This window comes from Simochromis diagramma, unplaced genomic scaffold, assembly GCF_900408965.1.
Source record: "Simochromis diagramma unplaced genomic scaffold, fSimDia1.1 OVJJ01000107.1, whole genome shotgun sequence".
NCBI lineage: Eukaryota > Metazoa > Chordata > Actinopteri > Cichliformes > Cichlidae > Simochromis > Simochromis diagramma.
In genome coordinates this window covers 5,331,737-5,352,598 of record NW_024387209.1, presented here as the reverse complement: position 1 = coordinate 5,352,598, position 20,862 = coordinate 5,331,737, and the positions used below count along the sequence as shown (strand labels likewise).

Genomic DNA, 20,862 nt, shown 5'->3' with positions numbered 1-20,862 from the left:
CCGTAGACAAGCTTGTGAGCTCAATAATTGTTTCAAACCTTTGAGGGGTTAAATATTTAATACATAAAGAACAAGAATCTTAATTTTAAATTTTTTATAGCTTAAACGTCATAATACCCAGTTTGACATCTTCAGATGTTTTGTTTTCTCTACAGCAGCCTTAAAACCCAAAGAAATTTACTTTATTGCTTCATTAAACTTTGTGTCCTTAGTTTCTATGGACAAAATTTCTAGTCATAGCCAGATAGTTGGAGGATCTCAATTTTGGTGGCCTCAGAATATCATCTCTGCTTTTTCTAGATGATTCTGTTCTGTTGGCTTCATTGGGTAGAGGTCTTCAGCTTGCACCGGGATGGTTTGCATCTAAGTTGCAGAAATGATAATGAGCACCTTCAAGTCAGAGGCCATGGTCTTCAGCAAAGAAAGGGCAGAGTGCTCACTCCAGGTCAAGGATGACTTGTTGCCTCAAGGGGAGGAGTTTAGTTACCTTAAGGTCTTGGTTGACTGACGGATTGGGGCTCTGCTTTGGTGAAGAGAGAGCTAAGCATAAAAGCAAAGCGTTTGGTTTATCGGTCAATCCACCTCCCCACCCTCAACTATGATCGCAAGCTTTGGATAGTGACAGAAAGAATGAGATTGCAGATAGAAGTGACAAAATAACCCTTCTCTGAAGGGTGGACAGCCTCTGCCTTTGTAATAGGATGAAGAGTTCAGTCATTGGGGAGACATTTGGATTAGAGCCACTGCTCCTTCACGTCAAAAGGAGGCAGCTGAGGTGATTCTGGCATGTGATTTGGATGCCTTATGGATACCTCCTGGATGAGGTGTTTCCGGCATGTCCTGTGGGGAGGAGGCCCCAGGGCAGAGCAGGGCTTGGTGGAGAGATTGCATCTCTCGGTTGGCTTGGAAATAATTCAGTTTTCCCCCAGATGAGCTGGAAGAGGCGGCCAGGAAAAGGGAGGTCTGAGTTTCTCTGCTTAGACTGACCAAACCCATGACCTTGAACCTGGATGTATAGGAGAGGGAGGATAAATGAAAGGATGTTACATTAAACCAAAACAAGCAGCAAATTATCCCGTCCGAGAAGCTGAAATCAGAGAAATTCCTTAAATTATGGAAATTATTTCTGATTATGGATAATTGCCACAGCTCTTATTGCAAGTCATTTGAAATGCATATTGAAGCGAGCGCAGTACTTGATGATTCATTTTTTCCTCTTTCTAACTATTCCGTCTGCAGGGTTTGTGAGTTGGAGGAGTTGGGAGAGTTGTCCCCCTGCTGGGAGAACCTGCGGCGGCAGATCGTCTCTCAGTACCAGAACATAATACTCGCTTACCAAGAGACACTGTCTGACCTCAGTGAATACAGAGGTCAGTGTACGTGCAGGCCCGAGTACACCTAAAAGAAAAAGTTAAAAAGATAACGACTAAGCTTCTTCGTCTCTTTGTCAGGCCCATCATTCAAAGCCAGTAACCTGAAAGCAGACAAGAAGCTGGAGTTCATGCCCACTAACCTTCACGTTCAGAGGATGAGGGTGCAGGATGAGCTGGGTTTTGGTTAGACACGAATACAAATTATTAAAAAACAAATCTTGCTGTGATTGCACGCACTTCTTGTTGTGCCTTTAAAACGTCCTTGTTTGTCTTTCCAGAACAGACATATGATGTGGTAACAGTCGGCGCCCCGGCCGCTCACTGCCAGGGTTTTAAGAACGGCGGTCTGAGGAAGATCATCCAGAAGTTCGAGGAAGCAAAGAAACAGTAAGTTGAGCACAAAGTGGGGCGTCACATAGGAAAATGAAAGAGGTGGGGGGAAGCAAGTTGCGATGACCTCTGCTCCTGTTTTGGGTTTTTATATTTTGCTTTATTCATCTTGTGATTTGTATTTAAACAGTTGTTGTTGTTTTTTTTTTGTCATCTTTGTTTCTTCAATTTCTGCATTAATCCTGCAGTTCCCTTTTTATGGCTTCCTCTTAATTTTGTTTTTGTTACTTTTCCGATCAGCGTATATGAGGAGGAATGGTGAGTCGTTGCACTGCTTTGCTTGTTTTCATTTGACATTTCTAAAAAATACAAAATAAAAAATCACACTTTCATAGATCCTTAAGATTTGTACAACAATGTATTTTCAGTTTTAAGCTGGAAGAATGGGGTTTTGCATAGCTTATTATGTTAATGCAAAGAAATAACGGCACGTGGCGCATCAGTCTTAACAGTGTTGTGTTAACTAATATAGAACTAAAATGTGTGTCGTCTTAAAGCGAGCACAAGGTTTGTCACAAAGTTGTTTGAATACCGCTCACTTTATAAATTCAGTCATCATTTTAAAGTCCATTAAAACATGTTTCTGTGCTTAAAAAGTCAAACCCTGACAATATTAAAGAGACATTTTTAAAATTCTTCTACATGAGATGGTCTGAATTTGTGAAGCGGGTGGTATCGTTCCCCGTCCCTGGCGTTTATTGAAGTCTGCTCCATGTTGTCTCTCCGGTCCATTAAGAGCAGGCATGTGCATGCAGACACTGTATGTTTGTACATCTGTGAAACACTAAAGTTAAGAGTAGTGGGTAATGTCTCTCACTACGTTTTTGAAACAGACCCTCTGAAGCTTGATTTAGACTTCTGCAGGAAGTTTACGTTCTAACTTAAGACGTAACCGAAACCCCTCTTAAACCTAAACAGTTTCCTGTTATAGTATTCTGTTTCCAGTTACAGCGTATATTTCCTGCTGAAGCATATTTCAGACATAAGACAGAAACATTGCAAAAATATACACCTACAGGCCACTTTATTAGGTGCACCTTGTCAGTACCGGGTTGGACCTTCAGAGCTGCCTTAATTCTTTATCGCACAGTTCAGCAAGGTGCTGGAAACATTCTTCAAAGTTTTCAGTCCATATTGGCTTGATGGCATCACACAGTTGCTGCAGATTTGTCAGCTGCACATCCATGATGTGAATCTCCTGTTCTACCAAATCCCAATGGTGCTCTGTTGCACTGAGATCTGGTGACTGTGGAGCCCATTTCAGTACAGTGAACTCATCCTCATGTTCAAGAAACCAGTTTGAGATGATGTCATCCAACCTGAGGCAGGATGGATCCATGCTGTCATATTGTTTATGACAAATTCTCACCCTACCAACCAAATGTCACAGCACAAATTCAGGCTCATCAGATCAGGTGACATTTTTCCAGTTCTCTGTTGTCCAGATTTGGTGAGCCCGTGTGAATTGTAGCCTCAGTTTTCTTGTTCTTAGCTGACAGGAGTGGGACCTGGTGTGCTCTTCTGCTGTATTCAGAGCTGCTCTTCTGCATACCTTGGTTGTAATGAGTGGTGGCTTATTATTGCCTTCTTATCAGCTGGCTGGCTGGCTATTCTCCTCTGAAGGCATTTTTACTCAGTGAACTGCCACTCACAAGTTATAGCCTTAGTTTCCTGTTCTTAGCTGACAAAAGTTGGATCTTTATGGTCTTCTGTGGTTGTGGTTGTCTGACAAAGTCCTAGTAGATCAGCAGTTTGTGAAATACTCAGACCAAACAACCATTTAAAGTCAATTAAGTCACCTTTCTTCTCCATTCTGATGCTCAGTTTGAACTACAGCAGGTTGTTTTGACCATAAATGCACTAAATTGCTGCCATGACCAGTTGAACAGATGTACCTAATAAAGTAATAAAGCACCTAATAAAGTGGCTGGTGAGTGTAGAGTATCCTCAGTCCCAGCTCGGATACAGACGTGTCTGTGTGTCTTTGTTCCCTACAGTAGTGCCCTCTCCAGCTCTCAGTCCATCATCTACATACCCCAGGACATTGTCCGAGCCAAAGAGATCATCGCCCACATCAACACGCTGAAGACTCAGGTCAGTTACTACGCAGAGAGGCTGTCTCGAGCTGCCAAAGACCGATCGGCCAGCGGACTGGAGTGGACGCTCGCCAGTCTGGCTGATAAGGTACAAAAAGTTTTTGGAAGTGATGTGACGTTACGTGGGGACGCTTCTTATTTCATTCATACCTTCTTCCTTTCAGACCCGTCAGCTGGTGACAGTGTGCGACTGCAAGCTGCTAGCTTCAGCTATTCAGGCCCTGAACGCAGCGCGGCCCGAGTACATCGCCTCCAAAGCGTCTCCTTCAGCTGAGTCCGAACAAGTAGTGCTCCGCAACGACCAGGACACACTGACAGCAAAGTACAGCGGTCGCAACAGCCGGTCTTCACTGCATGTGGACTGGCACGAAGAGGAGTGGGTGAGTTCATCAGCAGTTTTTGGCTGTTTTTTGATTCCAGATTTATTTATTTATTTATTTATTTTCGCATGAGAACAAATGAGCTTCTTGGCACGCGTTGTGCATACAGCTTAAGATCTTAACTACACTCTGTACCAAGCTGGATGACAACCAGTCTTCAGAAGAGGACACACAGTTTGTAATTTAACAGATTTCCAACTGAAAGTAGAAAAAACAGGTGAAACTCAAAAAGAAGAAGCTCTGGGTTCATTTTTCAATCTTTTTTTATTTTTAGCCATCTGTTAGCTTATATAAGTAAAACGCAGTATCTGAAAAAACACGTGAGTGGTGGTTAAAGCTTCAGGATGCTTATAAGTGAACTTTTGAGCTCATGTTATTGAAAATATATGCACAACTACGCATCAGAATATTTAAATGATTATCCTTTAACAGTGCCAGTTTCCATCTTATTATTTAAGTTCTTGTCACTTTGTTATTTATATTTTGCACTTATCACATTTTTTGACTATAGTAGCAGAAAAAAACAAAGTTTTTGTTTTTATATATCACTACTGTAGATAAATATCATATAACAAGAACAAGAACTTCAAATGACAAAGGAAAGACATTATGCAGTCTTCACACAGTCTTCATAGAAATGGTGGCTTCTCTGACACTGCTTAGTGGTAAATGATGCGCAAAATATCTTTATTTAAATTTAATGAACTTGAAGTGACATTACTGTCATAAGTGCATTTTGCCTCTGTGTACTGAGACGAGGGTCATGTAATGAAATCCATGAATCTTCGCTGATTGAATTCCTCCTCTCCTTCCTCTGACTTGAGTATAATTCCCTGCTGTAATTTATTGCTTCAATAAAAACAGTACTGTGTCCTGAACTTCCCCTCATTTAGTTATATTTTGTTTCCAAGAGGACAGACTTTCTTTTGTTTGTAAAGTACTCTTGAGCAATACTTTTCCAGGCTTTCTTAAGGTGTTTCAAAGTGTTTCTTTGGACGCTGGCTGCGTCCAGTCCTTGTACCTGAACATTTCCACAGAAATGTGCTTTGGAAATCTGTTTTTTCTTATTTCCGTTGTGTTTTGTGTGCCTTTGCAGCGTTTTTCTTATTGCTGGTGTTTTCTTAAGTTGCAGTCCGTTTGGCCTCTCAGGGCCACCGTAGAAATATCACCTGGAAATCATCTGATTGACAACAGCTTCATTTTTCAGCATGACAATGATCCCAAATACACAAGGAATGCAGTAAAAGAATACCAGTGGAGTAATATCAGTCATGGATTGGCCTCCCCAGAGCCCAGACCCCAACATTATTGAAGCAGTGTGGAATCATGTGGACAGAGAACAGAACAAAAGGCAGAAACATCCAAAGAAGAGCTTTGAATGTCCTTCAAGAAGCCTGGAGAACTATTCCTGAAGACGACTTAAAGACATGACAAGAAAGCTGCCTAAGAGAGTTCAGACTGTGCTGAAGAATAAAGGTGGTCACACCAAATATTGACTTTCAGGCTCAGAGTTGTAACGCTGTTTCTAATTGAAACTACATACAAGCAAACATTTATAGCATATATACAAAGAAATTAGGAGTGGTGTGAGACGTGCACGTTTTTTACTCCTTTTTTGCACATAAATATTTTCAAAGTGTCACCTTTCCTTTTTTAGCACATTACTTAAAGACGCCCTTTTGATTGGTTTGTTACTCTCTAAAATTGAAGCTGAAACAGCTGAATGTTGTAAACATGTCCTCTCAGGAGAAGGTGTGGTCAAATGTGGATAAGTCTCTGGAGTGCATCATCCAGCGCGTCGACAAGCTGCTTCAGAAAGAGAGGAGACCCAGCGTCGGCAGTCAGGACAGTACCCAGAGTGACCAGCAGGGTGGCAGCAGTAAGAAAGGTAAGAGACTCTTACAGTCTTTTAGCTGTAGTTTACTTGTGTGCCCTCTCATCAGCACTCTTTAATTTATGCTTGCAGTGTTATACTGTTTCCGGGGGGAGAGATGCATGTGTTGCTAACATGTTAATCTGGCTCAGAGGTGGTAAACTGTTGGAGGAAAACAGTGTCAATATGATTCAAGAGCTGGTAAATGTCTTTACTGACATGCTTTTGGTACCATTAATAGGAATCTGCAAACTGGAGGACTAAAAAAAGCACAGCAAAGTCAAAAGATTGCATTTTAGTGAGTTAGGGAGCCATAAGAGTGGGAGTTGGTATAAAAAGTCTAGAATAATATGGGATTACTTTGAAACCAGCTTGGATCTCTTAGTTATGAGGTTCTTTATGTTGTGAAACCAGACGGCACAGGTGAGGGATCAGAAACTGCACAGGACCACAATTTACAGCAAAAGCATCATTATATTTTAAAAAAGACTCTAAAGAAGAGGCCAGAAGCTCATCAGCCCAGTGTTTGCCTCGTTTATAGGAGCCATGAGATCTGCAGTTATGAGTGAGCAGATGTCCCAGTTGTGGGACTACGTTGTTTTTTTTATATCCCTCGGCTCTCCCTGTCCCACAGAGTAAGACAGTATTCCTGGAGTCTGGCTTTAAACCCAGTGCAGGTTAAACCTCTCGCAAGTCACCGATAAGATGTCAGCAGCTCTGCAGAGTTCAGAGAAAAATGCCACAAAGAGACAGTAAATACTGAGAAATAGAGTTTTGCTGTTGTTTGTTTCCAACATAGACAGATATGGTGTGAAGTTATCACCACTTGGAATTAGAAGTCAGTTTCACCCACCCGTTCTCTTTATTTATTTAAATAAGAAAATTGAAATATTCTCGTTGTTTTATACTAAAGTTCTAAACTTGTTTGCTGACCCCTTGATTTTTTTTTATGTGGGTGTGAAAAGGCGATGGTGGGAAGTGTTTAGCTTTCTGGATCAACCCAGAAAGTACGTCAGAGGAATCTCCATCCTTACCACCATCATCATCATCATTATTAGAACCACCTCCACCATCATCATCTCCACCACCATCCTCTTCCTCTCAGCTTGCCCTCTCCTCTGCACGGCCTCCCAGCCCCGAACAGGAAACCTGTAGGTTTTGTTTTTTTCCTGTTTTTTCTCTTCTTCTTCTTCTTCTTCTTCTTCTTCTTCTTCTTCTTGAGTCATCCCTCCACATCTATTTTCAGCTCAGGTCACTGCTTACTTTTAAGAAGTTGGAGGATTCATGAGCAGATTTTTCCTTCACCTCATCAGCCAACTTTATTCTTTGAGAAAATGCTCTTAAATGACTCGTCTTTAAAAAGCGTTCAGTGTTTTATGTGTGGTCTGCGTGTCTTTATGTGCACAGTGTTGCAGCAGTACTGTAGCAATGTAGCTGTTGTATCTGAGATTTTCTACATGTTGTAGCAGACCAGGGTCCAACATCTGTCCAAATTCCCCCCAAAACACACTAGATTTTCATAAAATAAGACAGAAAAGAGTTCCTCTTCGTGAGCCATTAGAGAATAAGGATGTTTGGACTCTGGTCTGCAGTGTTTCTTCTGTGTTGTCTCTGCTGCCCTCTATGGCGTACAGTGCTGCTAATCATGCATGTCGCACCTCCAACCCCTCTTCCAGATGGAAGCCCCAGTGCTGAGGAGGCGTATCCAGGTAAGAGCTGCCTCCCCACATGTGCTCCTCTCACTCTACTCACTTTTCCAGACGGATTTTGATAAGAAGTCCAGGCAGAGATATTCCAATGTCTGGACTGAGTAAACTCCAACAAACCCTGAAATAGTTAAAAAAAACTCATTATTTATTTATTTTTTTTAAAAAGCTACAGTGATTGACTCATTTTTAATACCTAAATCTGCCCTCAGTCCAAAAAAACCCCACAAATCAGTGTCACTGTTTTAGAATCTGCTGTGACTGCTCTAAAATTGCACCTTTTTCTTTACATAAAGACTGGGGTCTGTAACACTCAGCTCGTTTCCTATTTTTTAAGAACAAGCCTGACAGCAGGCTTTTGACTCAAACAGCTCTGTCAGATCTCTGCAAGTGTTTTTAGGTTCTTTCCAGCAGGATTTGTGGCTAGTCCTGTGGCTTCACCCTAAAAGATTTCAGTGTGTGTGTGCTTCTCCTTTCCCCATTGTCCCTCTTGTCTTTTTTTTCTGTTTCTGTCAAATTTAACAAGAAGTGGACTCTGAAAAACACAATCTTTGCTACTTGGTGTGGAAATTATTGGTTTGAAGGCATATTTGTGTTTGGTCTCTCATGGTTTATTTGCACTTGTTGCAGGCGAGTGGAGCGAGGCACTGTACCCTCTCCTCACCACGCTCACGGACTGCGTTGCCATGATGAGCGACAAAGCCAAGAAGTCTATGGTCTTCCTGCTCATGCAGGACACCGCCCCGACGATAGCCATGGACGTGTCACTGCAGTACCGCCGCGACATTGTCTTCTGCCAAACGGTCAGCACACAAACATCATCCAAGTGACTCAGACACACTCACCTACACATATTTCTGTTAATGTATGTCTGAGCTGATGCATTTATCCTGGAGTGACTCAGAGTGAAGGAAAAGGCCAAGAAAAGTGTAAATATCGTAAAAGCAAGGAGTTCAGAGCTCTATGACTTTGTGGCTTTACGGTATTCATATGACTATTAAATGTCTGAGTAAAGAGTAAAGGCAAAGGGAGCACAGCAAGTAAGGATTTCACACTCCCACTCACCTGAGACTGCAGTTATAAAGAGGATATGATGCCAGATGTAGTCAAAGTGGATCCCTCCTTCGGTATTTTTAGAGGCTCTTTGTGATTGTAGTTTTTGGCAAACCCTCTTGTCTGACTCACATCAGTTATATTTACCCAGCGGTGGATCCCTGCAGCTCTTAAATGAGCAGCTACAGGACTCAGACACTTCAAGTTAAACTCTAATCCAAGCATTAAGTAAAGAAGTAAGAATAGCATTTCATAATAGTCAGCTATAATCAGAGCTGAAATACTTACAAGTAATCAGTCAAGCATTTTCAAAGCATAAAGCTAAATATTCTAAAATTTATTTTTGCGCCATTCAAGTGGTTTGACTTTCATTGCTCCAAAGCAATGTTTAAAGACAGTGAGATCCTGTTTTCTGACATTGTTAATGCTTTGATTATAGTTCTCAGAAATGACCCACATGTGTTGAGAGTGGCCTTCCATCACTGGCACATCCATCGTTTTTCCTATGCTACAGTCACACTCTGGGAAAACAGTGGTTGGAGGCCACTGCATGATCGCAACCCCCACCATGCACATTGAACTTGTGATCTTGTTTCCTCTGAAATTGTTGCTTCAAAGACGGGGACCAGGTCTGATAATACGGCGATTAACTGTGATAAAGCTGAGAAAATTTGAAATCTCTTGCCGTCTACATACACAGACATTCACATCAACTACTTACATTTGTAGATTTGACAGAGAAATTCAGAAATTCTGTGCAGACTGATTGCAATATGTTGACAATCTGTCTGTGTTTATAAATTAGACAACAGTTATTTGCAGATCTTTATCATTCTGCCTCAGAGTGATTGCAGTCGGTCTGAGTTGGACTGCAACTATTTGGAGACAGGTTGCCTCCCAGTAGGCAGTCGGATTTATTATTTTCCTTTCCTAGCTGTAGAGATGGCTGTCGTTTTGTTTTTACTATAGTGTGCTGGGCCATTAATGGCTCGTCCAGTTCTCAGAGGGGCTGGAGCGTATCCCAGCTATCATTGGCGCCATCACAGGCACCTAAGGCCAATGTAGAATCACTGGTCAGTCTAACATACTGGGGGTTATATTTACTCATCAAATGAAAATATCTTCCTGAGTTTGGGACTCTGCAGGCAGAATTTCAGACTCTGTTTCAACCATGCATTAAAGAGCATATTTAAGAGCACACAACTGCAAACTCAATAGTGATCCTCAGCCATTCAGGGTTTGTTGGGTGTATAACATTTCTGATCGTCTTCAGTCAGATCAGTTTGAAGTGAGCTTCTGGCAGTGTGAACTGAAAATCAGTTACATAAAACTTGTCAGTGCAGTCCTCAAAAGCGTGCGCCGCAGCACGCTGAGCTGCACAAGGATGCACAGAAACCAACCGCATGAGTCCACTTACATAATGTGATAAGCAGCCAATCGGTGGTGTCTTGATCTGAAACCATATGTTGATTTGCATTCGAGAATATGATGCAATATGATGCTTCCTCATTGCTTTTTTGGTCAGGTTTATGGTTGAAAAACACTGTACTCATATTTGTCGACCTCACAGACGTCAGATTTCAGATGGGGCATCAAATGCAGCTCAGTTTCATATTAAACATGAAAGGAACACTATTATAGCTCAGTCACACTAGAGCAACAGTTGCAAGGAGGAAAGGAGGAAAACTTCCCACTTTTGATTGTAAGCCACAGGTTGACTGGTGGGAGGCTGGCGTGGACCGGGGTTGCAAAGCAGCTTGCAGTTGCAGCAGTAGCTGTGGCTGATGATGGTGTCAGACCGCTGCTTTAAAAGTTTATAAAATTGAGCTTGGAAAACAACAAACTAACTCTTTCTTGTCTGACCTGCTGTTCGAGTTCATGTGTGTGTGTGTGTTACAGCTCACCGCTCTCATCTGCGGCTTCATTATCAAGCTGAGGAACTGTCTCCGTGACAACGGATTCCTGCGACAGCTCTACACCATCGGCCTACTTGCTCAGTTTGAGTCCCTGCTCAGCACCTACGGTACAAACACACTCAAAGCTTTTTCTAATCGCACACAGCTGGCTGAGCCTCTGATTTCCAGTGTTTATGTCTGCAGGAGAGGAGCTCGCCATGCTGGAGGACATGAGCATCGGCATAATGGATCTACGCAACGTCACCTTTAAGGTAGAAAGGAAAAGCAGCATGCTAACTGTCTTTCCAGGCTGTAGAGCCACTCTGCGAGAATAATATTAGGAGGCCAGAGGTTTGGGTGGAGCTGGCATGAAACGTGGAAACGGTCACATAGATTAGACCCACTCTGAAGACACGATTTGGAGTAAATGTACTGCAGAACTCAACTGAATGAGGATGTGTTTACTGACCTTTTTATTGTAGTTTTCCTGGCTTTGCATTAAAAAAGACATGAAAAGTTTTGTGTTAAACGTAAACAAGCAGAGTGCAGCTATAAAGTGCAAACATGGACTCTGTCCATTAAAACTGCACAAAAACAGTTTTTTATTTTGAAAGCTTTGGATTTTTTTGTCCCTTCCTGTTGGACAAAAAACGATACAATCTTTCCAGGGAGCTCAGAGTCTAACTCAGCTCTCTGTGAATGGTACTCATGGTCACTGGTCAGTCAAGAAGGATGAGGAAACGAGGAGGTGAATGTATGGTTATGGAGTCTGAAGAATTCGGTGTTACGACGTATCTTTAATACAGAAGTACAAATCCCTCTCTGATTAAGCTTGCGATCAAAGTTGAGTCAGTCTAATACTGAAGCTGAGGTTTGGTCTCTGCAGAGTTGAGGACATGCTCAAAAACTCGCAGCCTCGCTTAATTTTAATTGAGTATTTATTTTGCTTTTCACGGGCACTTGGTTCACAATTTCCATCTAGGTATTAAAGCTACATATACATGTACCTTTGCTCCTTTAAGGTCACCCAAGCAACCGGCACCTCCACCCCCGAGATGCTGCCGATCATCACAGGTAACCGGGATGGCTTCAATGTCCGCATCCCGCTGCCGGGGCCCATGTTCGAAGCCCTGCCCCGAGAGATCCAGAGCGGCATGCTGCTGCGGGTGCAGCCGGTGCACTTCAACGTGGGAATCAACGAGCAGCAGACGTTGGCCGAGAAGTGAGTGAGCACGTCCGGGATTTACCACCACAGGTGTTTGAGATTGGAAAAAATATTGTTTTGTGTGTTTTTCAGGTTTGGAGACACGTCCCTGCAGGAGAACATAAACTCTGAGAGTCTCTCCAGACTGAACTCGTACTACGAGCAGTTCAAAGAAGTCCTGCCGGAGGACTGTGAGTACACAGTTTTCACGTTTTTCCTTCTTTCTAACTTGCACCACAAACCATTAGTGTCGCAACTCCTGCTTTAACCCTTCTTTTTTCTGTTCTTATCTACTTTCAGGCCTCCCGAGGTCTCGCTCTCAGACGTGCCTTCCTGAACTGCTCAGGTTTCTCCGGCAGAATGTCAACGCCAGGAAAAACAAGAACGTAGACATCCTGTGGCAGGCTGCGGAGGTGACATTTGCGCTCTTTTACTCAGAATGTCTGACTGCTTTGTTAGCAACTTTTAATTCTCCAGTAGGATTTTACTGCATTATAAATTTTACAGCTGCTTTTCTCTGAAGATGTCAAAAACGAAATCATCAACAGTGACTCACCTCCCCTCCCTGCTTGCCTCACCATCTCAGATCTGCCGGCGGCTGAACGGCGTTCGCTTCACCAGCTGCAAGAGCGCCAAAGACCGCACCGCCATGTCCATCACGCTGGAGCAGTGCCTGATCCTGCAGCACGAGCACGGCATGGCGCCGCAGGTCTTCACGCAGGCCCTCGACTGCATGCGCAGGTAGGATGCCCTCACAGTGGCCGAATGGAAAAATGCACAGCTGCAAATCGCACCTGGGCAAAAAAAAAGACAACTTTTACTAAATAAATAACTTCTGTGCAGGGATGAAAAGATCAGGAGTTCATCAGTGTGCTACTTGGTAATCTGACTTTAACTGTTCTCCATGTAGTTTTAACCAATGGGAATACAGTAGGTGTTTAAATGGTGTGTTAGTGGTTACTTCTGTCCCACTTCAAATATGTGGATCTGTCTGCTGTGGGAAATAAGGGAGCAGTGTCTTACTTTTTCTTTTTTAAACTAGAAGATAATATATTTTATGGAGGCTTATTTTCACACTGAAAAACTCTTTTTTTAAAAATATATTTTTGATAGTATTTTGTAATACAAGTCAAAATTTCTTGTCGAGAACTTGGTCATTTGAGAGGTATTCCAGGCATGTCCTATCAGGAGGAGGGCCCGAGGCACTTACAGGATTTGCTGGAGGGATTATGTCTCTCAGATGGCTTGGGAGCGACTCAGTTTCCCCTCCTGGATGAGGTGGATGACGTGGTCAGGGTGAGGAAAGTCCAGACGTCTCTGCTCAGACTGCTGCCTCCGTGACCTCTGTCTTGAGTCTGTCATGCAGTAAGAAATGGCTGCGTGGAGCTCAGGCTTGTGAGGAAAAAAATATTTTTAAATTTCACGAAAATTGCTTTTTCAGGGGCGATAACATGCTTCCATAATATTTGGTTGAGTCCTGTCAGAACATCAGCACAAACACTGTCAGCGGCTCCATTTCAGACTAGTGGAGGTGAAGTCTGCACGTCAAAGCAGCCACTTTCAGCCGCATGCAGTTGTTGGTTAAAGAGACTGAAACCAGTCTGTAAACATGTTTATCCATCCATCCATCTTCTTCTGCTTTATCCGAGGCCGGGTCGCGGGGGCAGCAGCCTAAGCAGAGAAGCCCAGACCTCCCTCTCCCCAGCCACCTCCTCCAGCTTATCCGAGGGAACATCAAGGCGTTCCAAGGCCAGCCGAGAGATATAATCTCTCCAGCGTGTCCTGGGTCTGCCCCGGGGCCTCCTCCCAGTGGGACATGTCCGGAACACATCACACGGGAGGCGCCCAGGAGGCATCCTTGTCAGATGCCCGAACCACCTCAGCTGGCTCCTTTCGATGTGGAGGAGCAGCGGCTCTATTCTGAGCCCCTCCCGGATGGCTGAGCTTCTCACCCTGTCTCTAAGGGAGAGTCCAGCCACCCTTCGGAGGAAGCTCATTTCCGCCGCTTGTATCCGCGATCTCGTTCTTTCGGTCACTACCCACAGCTCGTGGCCATAGGTGAGGGTAGGGACGTAGATCGACCGGTAAATTGAGAGTTTCGCTTTTACACTCAGCTCCCTCTTCACCATGACAGACCGGTGCAGCGACCGCATCACTGCAGCCGCTGCACCAATCCGTCTGTCGATCTCCGGCTCCCTTCTCCCATCACTCGCGAACAAGACCCCGAGATACTTGAACTCTTCCACTTGGAGCAGGAACTCATCCCCGAAAACCACATTGTTCCTCCTGTATCCGAGGTTCGACTAGCGGACAAACTCTCCTTTCCAGCACCCTGGCATAGACTTTCCCAGGGAGGCTGAGGAGTGTGATCCCCCTGTAGTTGAAACACAACCTCCGGTTCCCCTTCTTAAAGATGGGGACCACCACCCCGGTCTGCCAGTCCAGGGGTACTGCCCCTGATCTCCACGCAACATTGTAGAGGCGTGTCAACCAGTACAGCCCTACAACGTCCAGAGCCTTCAGGAGCTCGGGGCGGACCTCATCAACACCAGGGGCTCTGCCACCAAGGAGTTGTTTAACTGCCTCAGTGCCCGGAAATTGGCGGGTCATCCCCGTCATCCCCAGACTCTGCTTCCTCCTCGGAAGACGTGTCAGTGGGATTAAGGGAGGTCCTCGAAGTATTTCTTCCACCGTCCGACAGTTTTCTCAGTTGAATTCAGCAGCACTCCGCCAGCACTATACACAGTGCAGGTAGAGCACCGCTTTCCCCTCCTAAGACGCCTGACAGTTTGCCAGAATCTCTTCAAGGCAGTCCGAAAGTCTTTTTCCATGGCCTCTCCGAACTCCTCCCACACCCGAGTTTTTGCTTCAGCAGCATTCCGCTTGACCTGTCGGTACCTATCAACTGCCTCCGGAGTCCCACAGGCTAACCAAGCCCGATAGGACTCCTCCTTCAGCCTGGTGGCTCCCTTCACCTCTGGTGTCCACCATTTGGTTCGGGGATTACCACCACGACAGGCACCAACCACCTTGCGGCCACAGCTCAATGCAGCAGCTTCGGCAATGGAGATGCTGAACATGGTCCATTCGGACTCAATGTCCCCAGTCTCCCTCGGAATGCTGTTGAAGCTCTGCCGGAGGTGTGCGTTGAAGATCTTGCGGACTTGGGCCTCTGCTAGGCGTTCCCAGCACACCCTCACTACGCGTTTAGGTGCACCGGGTCTGCCCAGCATCCTCCCCCCGCCACCTGATCCAACTCACCACCAGGTGGTGATCAGTTGACAGCTCAGCTCCTCTCTTTACCCGAGTGTCCAGAACATATGGTCGCAGGTCTGGTGATACGATTACAAAATCGATCATCGACCTGCAGCCTAGAGCGTCCTGGTGAGGAAAGTCCAGACGTCTCTGCTCAGACTGCTGCCTCCGTGACCTCTGTCTTGAGTCTGTCATGCAGTAAGAAATGGCTGCGTGGAGCTCAGGCTTGTGAGGAAAAAAATATTTTTAAATTTCATGAAAATTGCTTTTTCAGGGACGATAACATGCTTCCATAATATTTGGTTGAGTCCTGTCAGAACATCAGCACAAACACTGTCAGCGGCTCCATTTCAGACTAGTGGAGGTGAAGTCTGCACGTCAAAGCAGCCAGTTTCAGCCGCATGCAGTTGTTGGTTAAAGAGACTGAAACCAGTCTGTAAACATGTTTATTTTTGCTGTAATGATGGACATTTTAGCATGGCAGTCTATGGTGACTGTTGAAGTCAGCCTCAGGCAGACGTTTGAGGTACTTGGTCAGTTTAATTTTTCAGTCCTTGTTGTCACACGTGTGTAAGAGAAAAGAGATATATCATTTCCTTCTGCGTCCACACATCAGTGCATGTCAAAGTTTTCTTTTGTGCCAAGGTGCCTCAGTGATGCTTGTTAGTACCCCCGTCTACATGTATATTACAAACAGGAACCACAGACAAGCACATTTCTCACTTTCTCAAAATTCAGAAGGACAAATGTCCACTTTAAAATGTGGAGACATGGCTTGGCTGATGTTACGCAGTTCTAGAGAAATACATCCACAGCTTCTCAGATTCAGTGTTTTACTTTATTGAATCTCTAAAATCAGTTTTGCCCATGTGTGGTTTGAAAACTCATCACCTGCTTCCTCTGCATAACGAGGCGAGCTAGAGGCTGTCTCGAAGGTGATGCTCGAATGAGTTAAGACTCAGTTGGTTACCTCACTTCACCGGCAGATTCCTCTCAAAGTTTATCAGTAACTTTTGATGCTTTTTAAACCTAAGAAGGACGCTTACATGGAGAAGAGAGCTACCCAACTGCTACTCAGTCCTCTTAATGGTTATGTCGAGTGTTTGTTGGTCTGTGTTCTTGTCTTGTCTGTCTAAACATCAGTTTGAACATCAGTCTACTTGTCTCAACTGTCTTTCCTTTATTTGTGTAACCAAAACACCTGCCATAGAGTTCCTTCACCCATCCTCATTTTATCGCTTCCAAAAACAATCTCTGCCTGTGTAAAAGAACTGGACTTCGTTTGCCTCTGTGTGTTTTTAAAAAATAAATAAATAAATAAAAATGATCAGGGTTGAAGTCAGGAACACCAGATAAAGGTAGAGCTGGGGTGGAGGTGGGTCGCAAAGCGCCTTGCAGAAGCAAAAGTAGGCTACAAGAGCCTTAAAAAGAAGATTAGCCTGTAGAAACATTGGGCTCGACTTTGTGGCAAATGCTACTGTAAACTAACGCTGATTCTATACTTTATAAAGTCAAAAACCTAGGCTTTTCTTTTCCTTCATTTGCTTAAGATTTTTTTTTTTTGGATGAATTCACCCCACATTGTTACTATGGAAACAATCATTCTCTGTTCATGACAGCAAATTAGGGTCACTGAAGGTAAAAAAAAAAAAAAAAACCTAAATAAATTAAAGGAAGTAGATAAATCAAAAAAGGGTCTGAGTGAGAGGAGTAAAAACTCAAACTTTTAGAGTTGAAAAACAGAGGCGCAGATACAGAGTTTTTCTCATACATTATTCATTTTTTTGTGGTAAATTTGCTACTTTTTCCTCTGAAATTTGCCATTTTATTCATTTTCCACATTTATCTTGTATATGTTTGTAACTTTTCTTGGAAATCTGTCACTTTTCTCTCAAATTTCCCACTTATCTTGGTAAATTTACAACATTTATCACTTAAATGTATCCGTTAATGTAATTTAAATTTCTTGTGAAATAGCATGTTGTTTGCAACCCTTTTTCTTGTAAATGTACATTTAACTCTTTAATTTGCCACTTTTTTCTGGTAAATTTACCAGTTCATGTGATTTTCTTGTGAAATAGCCACATTTCTTTGCCATTTATTTGGTGCATTTATCTTTAACCTTAAAGTTTTTCTTCTTAAAAATTCTAACCACTCTCACTCAGCCTCCTTTAAAAGAAATGTTTTCATTTACAAAAAAAAACCCAGGAAACACGAGGGATGCTGGGAATTTGTATTCCTGAACGGAGCATTATTGATATTTATGTGATTTCCTGCTGGAGGACAGTCAGTGTTTCTCCTTTAAAAGCCTCTGAAAGTGTTTATTACTTTCTCTGTCGACGGTTGTGTGACTTCCTGTTGTGAATATTTCTGTTAAAGATGGAAACACGCCTGTCTACAATAAAGTCCTGCAGATACTCGCATGATATGATGTCTCTTCACCTTTCTTCCTCTCCCCTTTTTCCTCTCCTCCTCCTCACCAGCCGACGCGCATGAAATCCGATCATTTTTAGAGTTTGTTTTATTATGTTGGAGCTCAGAAGCATGCTAAACAATGCTTGGAGATATCGGCCCCCTTCACTCCCTCTTTTATCCCCAGCTATCTGCACTAAGTGGTTTAAAGTGGATGAAATAAATGGATAAGACACCCTTATTGCATGTTACCTCTAATAGGACGCCATCTTTATCATTTATAGTCTGAAGTTCTTCCTTTAAGCTTTACTCCTTCAATAAAAGGGTGTTTTTTCCAGTCTTTTCCCTCCATCTGTCCCTCCTTCCTCCACCCATGTCTTAGAGTATATAAACATGGAGAGCCATTGCTGTGTTTTCTTACCTTCTTTCCCTTTCTTAATTTCTCTCTTTTCTCTCTCCTCCTCCTGTTTCCTCCTCCTCTTGTTTCCCGTTACATGATTGCTGTTTTGCTCCTGTGATTGGCTCATTTTTGCGGGGTTGTTGTGTTGTTGATTTCTACTCCGTCCGCCCATTTGTCGTCGCCTTGATATTATTGCTTTTATTTTGGTCTAAAATGCCTCCGGTCATTGTGGATGTGGCTTCTTCACTGTCACTCTGATTTTTTTTTTTTTTTTTGGGTCACGTGTTAATTTGCCGTCGCACTTGTGTGCACTCACACTCCATCTGTTTATTTTGGCCTCCTCCTTCACCTTTCCTCCTTCCTTCTTGCAATTTCCTCCTTATTTCTTCTCCTTCCTCCTCCGTCCCTCTTCTTATCTTTATTTCCCCCTCTTTTCCTCCCTCCTTCCCCCTGCCTTATTTGCTGCTTCACACAACCACCTCCTCCTCCTTCTCCTCTTCTTCCTCTTCCCGTCCCCGTGGCTCGGCAGCATTGGCACGAGGGAGGGGGTGATCCAGAAGAACCTGAGCGGCTTGCTGCCAGTGCGTGACTTCCGGCTGGACCCCAGCCTCATGTACTCCCTGCCCCTGCTGGCCCTCAGCCCCAACCTCCTGGTGGTGTGGATCTTCCTCAGCATGGCCTACTTCCTGGCCAAACTGCGCTGCAGCTGAGCGAGCGGCTCTACGCTGGAAGTGACCAAATGTCAAACGTACTGCGAGGGTGGGCGGGGACTCTCCACGCTGACTCCCCGGGGTGTTTCTGAAACTGTGCCACTGACCTGTGAGAGGGTGTAATCAGCTCACACACACTGTCCCACCCTCACTAAGGGCTGTACGCGACTTACGTCCCACTTATCAGCAGCCACGCTTTGGGCTTTTTCTTTCTTTTCTATTCTTTAAACATCTTTTTCTTTTTTCTATTAAAAACCTGTCATAGCTCAGGGGTGTCAAACTCATCTTATTCGTGGGCCACTAACCCAATCCTGTATGATCCTAACAGGACCAGAAGGCTAACCTCTTCCCACTCCCCTAAACCTCCAAATTGTCCTTAATGTAATGAATTGATCTGATTTATAAATCTGATAAACTCTCTGTGATATCTTGAACTCCTGATACCCTGCATCATCATACAGGGATATATGGTAACATATTTACTCTTCATTCTTCTTAATAAAGTGTTTATCTTTTAAAAAAAAACAATGATTACTTTATTCTGTTGGGCTGTCGAAGAAATAGTGGAGTTAAGATTAGGTCCAGCTAATCGTAAATCGCTAAGAAAAATTAAAAATGCATCCCTAACGAGAGCTCGGGTGTCCGGAGGTTAAGGACAGAGTACAACGAGAAGACGTCCTCAGTCTTGCAGGTCTAGAGACCCCTGCCTGTCAACCACCAATAGTTATGGAAAAATGTGCAGCACCCACTTTGGTGGGCCTTTTGAAATGTTCTGATGACATTTTTTTCGTCTCTATTACAAGTTTTACACCTTTCAGTTTCACTGCTGCTTAGTAAGCAGTTGCAGACAAGTTGTCTCACTTGCAAAATATGAGTGACTCCTGGCTATCCAGTAGCAGCTACAACAGTGACGTTTGTAGCGCAGCACCGTGTACTTCTTTGCAACCACTTGGCAACCTATTCAGTAATGCACATTTTTCCCTAGCAACCTGTGGTTGCCAGGGATTCACCAACTGGTTTCTAGTTCTGTGTGCCTGAGGTCTTACTGGCCTAGTTCTATCCCACTTGTTTGACACTCCTGATATATTAATTGTGTTGCCTACATTTGAGCGTGAGGCCACATGCCATGTTCACACTAAGCCTGCTGAATGTGAATTCTACATGATTCCATTCATGTGTTTTTTTAGGATCATATTCGTCCACGTGTACAAGCCGAAATTACCCAGATTATTTCCTTCTCTTCTCTTCCCTTTTTTTTTTTTTTTTTTTTTTTTGTCCAGGATTAAGATAGCAGACACTGCTGTTTTAAACTCACGATTCACTTGTCACTACAGTCCAAAACGCTGCCACGTGATTAATCCTTTTTTTGGGCTTTTATGTGAAATACTAAATTTTAACCATTACGACGTCCTAAATCTCCAATTCTGCTTTCTTTACTGAGGTTTAACCAAACATGCATTTTTCTAAGACTTTACAGAAACTAACGCTGCGATTTTCAGATTCAGTGTTTCTGAAAAAGCTCAGTTTTGTCCGCGTGGACGGTATTTGCCGAAAAGAGGACTTTCAAAAAAAATTTGGCTGGCTCCGTGCGAACATATAACACAAAGCCATTAAAAGACATTAAGATATTACCTTTAGTAACTCACAGGATTATCCAAATCCACTTCCAGTACTGCCTAACGAGAGTGTATTACTTCTTTCTTAGTGTATAGCGCACTCTGATGGACATATTTTGCTCCTTTGTGATGGTCAGTTAGTACTCTGCCTTACCCTTCACTGGTGGAAGGTAACAGTTTATTGTAAAGAGTGTATAATGTCTATAAGGATAAGCAGATGATATCTAAACTTTGCTTTCAGGAAAGACCCACAGTAGCAATCAGATGATTATTTTATTCATGATTTAAGCTCAGCGCAAACAGCTTATATCATCAAAACATTTTCTGGAACATTTGGTTTATCATTGTCTTCCATGTGCTTTTGCACTTGCCCTACACGCTAATGTGGAGGAACCTAAAGCTTTTATCTCGTGCCAAAATGAAGCAAGTACGCGCTTGCTTAGATATATATTTTTAAGGCAGCATTTGCTTGTTTTTGTTTCTTTTGGTCTTCCTGCTT

General features: G+C 43.4%; 1 protein-coding gene across 15 annotated transcripts in view; it reads left to right on the top strand.

Moving 5' to 3' along the window:
- inpp4ab (inositol polyphosphate-4-phosphatase type I Ab) overlaps positions 1–20,862 on the top strand; it is a 76,654-nt gene that overhangs the window by 46,523 nt on the left and 9,269 nt on the right. Inside the window, exons 10-26 of one of the 15 annotated variants that reach the window (XM_040051645.1) lie at positions 1,240–1,370; positions 1,452–1,556; positions 1,652–1,760; positions 2,004–2,021; positions 3,764–3,947; positions 4,024–4,239; positions 5,986–6,127; positions 7,078–7,263; positions 7,789–7,821; positions 8,449–8,621; positions 10,771–10,894; positions 10,971–11,038; positions 11,789–11,988; positions 12,064–12,161; positions 12,271–12,383; positions 12,557–12,711; positions 18,567–20,297. In XM_040051645.1, coding sequence (XP_039907579.1) covers positions 1,240–1,370; positions 1,452–1,556; positions 1,652–1,760; positions 2,004–2,021; positions 3,764–3,947; positions 4,024–4,239; positions 5,986–6,127; positions 7,078–7,263; positions 7,789–7,821; positions 8,449–8,621; positions 10,771–10,894; positions 10,971–11,038; positions 11,789–11,988; positions 12,064–12,161; positions 12,271–12,383; positions 12,557–12,711; positions 18,567–18,747 — 2,236 coding nt within the window. In that variant the 3' untranslated portion in view covers positions 18,748–20,297. Of the gene's footprint in view, positions 1–1,239; positions 1,371–1,451; positions 1,557–1,651; positions 1,761–2,003; positions 2,022–3,760; positions 3,948–4,023; positions 4,240–5,985; positions 6,128–7,077; positions 7,264–7,788; positions 7,822–8,448; positions 8,622–10,770; positions 10,895–10,970; positions 11,039–11,788; positions 11,989–12,063; positions 12,162–12,270; positions 12,384–12,556; positions 12,712–18,566; positions 20,298–20,862 lie in introns of those variants that run through there. The other 14 variants (XM_040051644.1, XM_040051650.1, XM_040051648.1 and 11 more) reach the window with 14 other exon arrangements.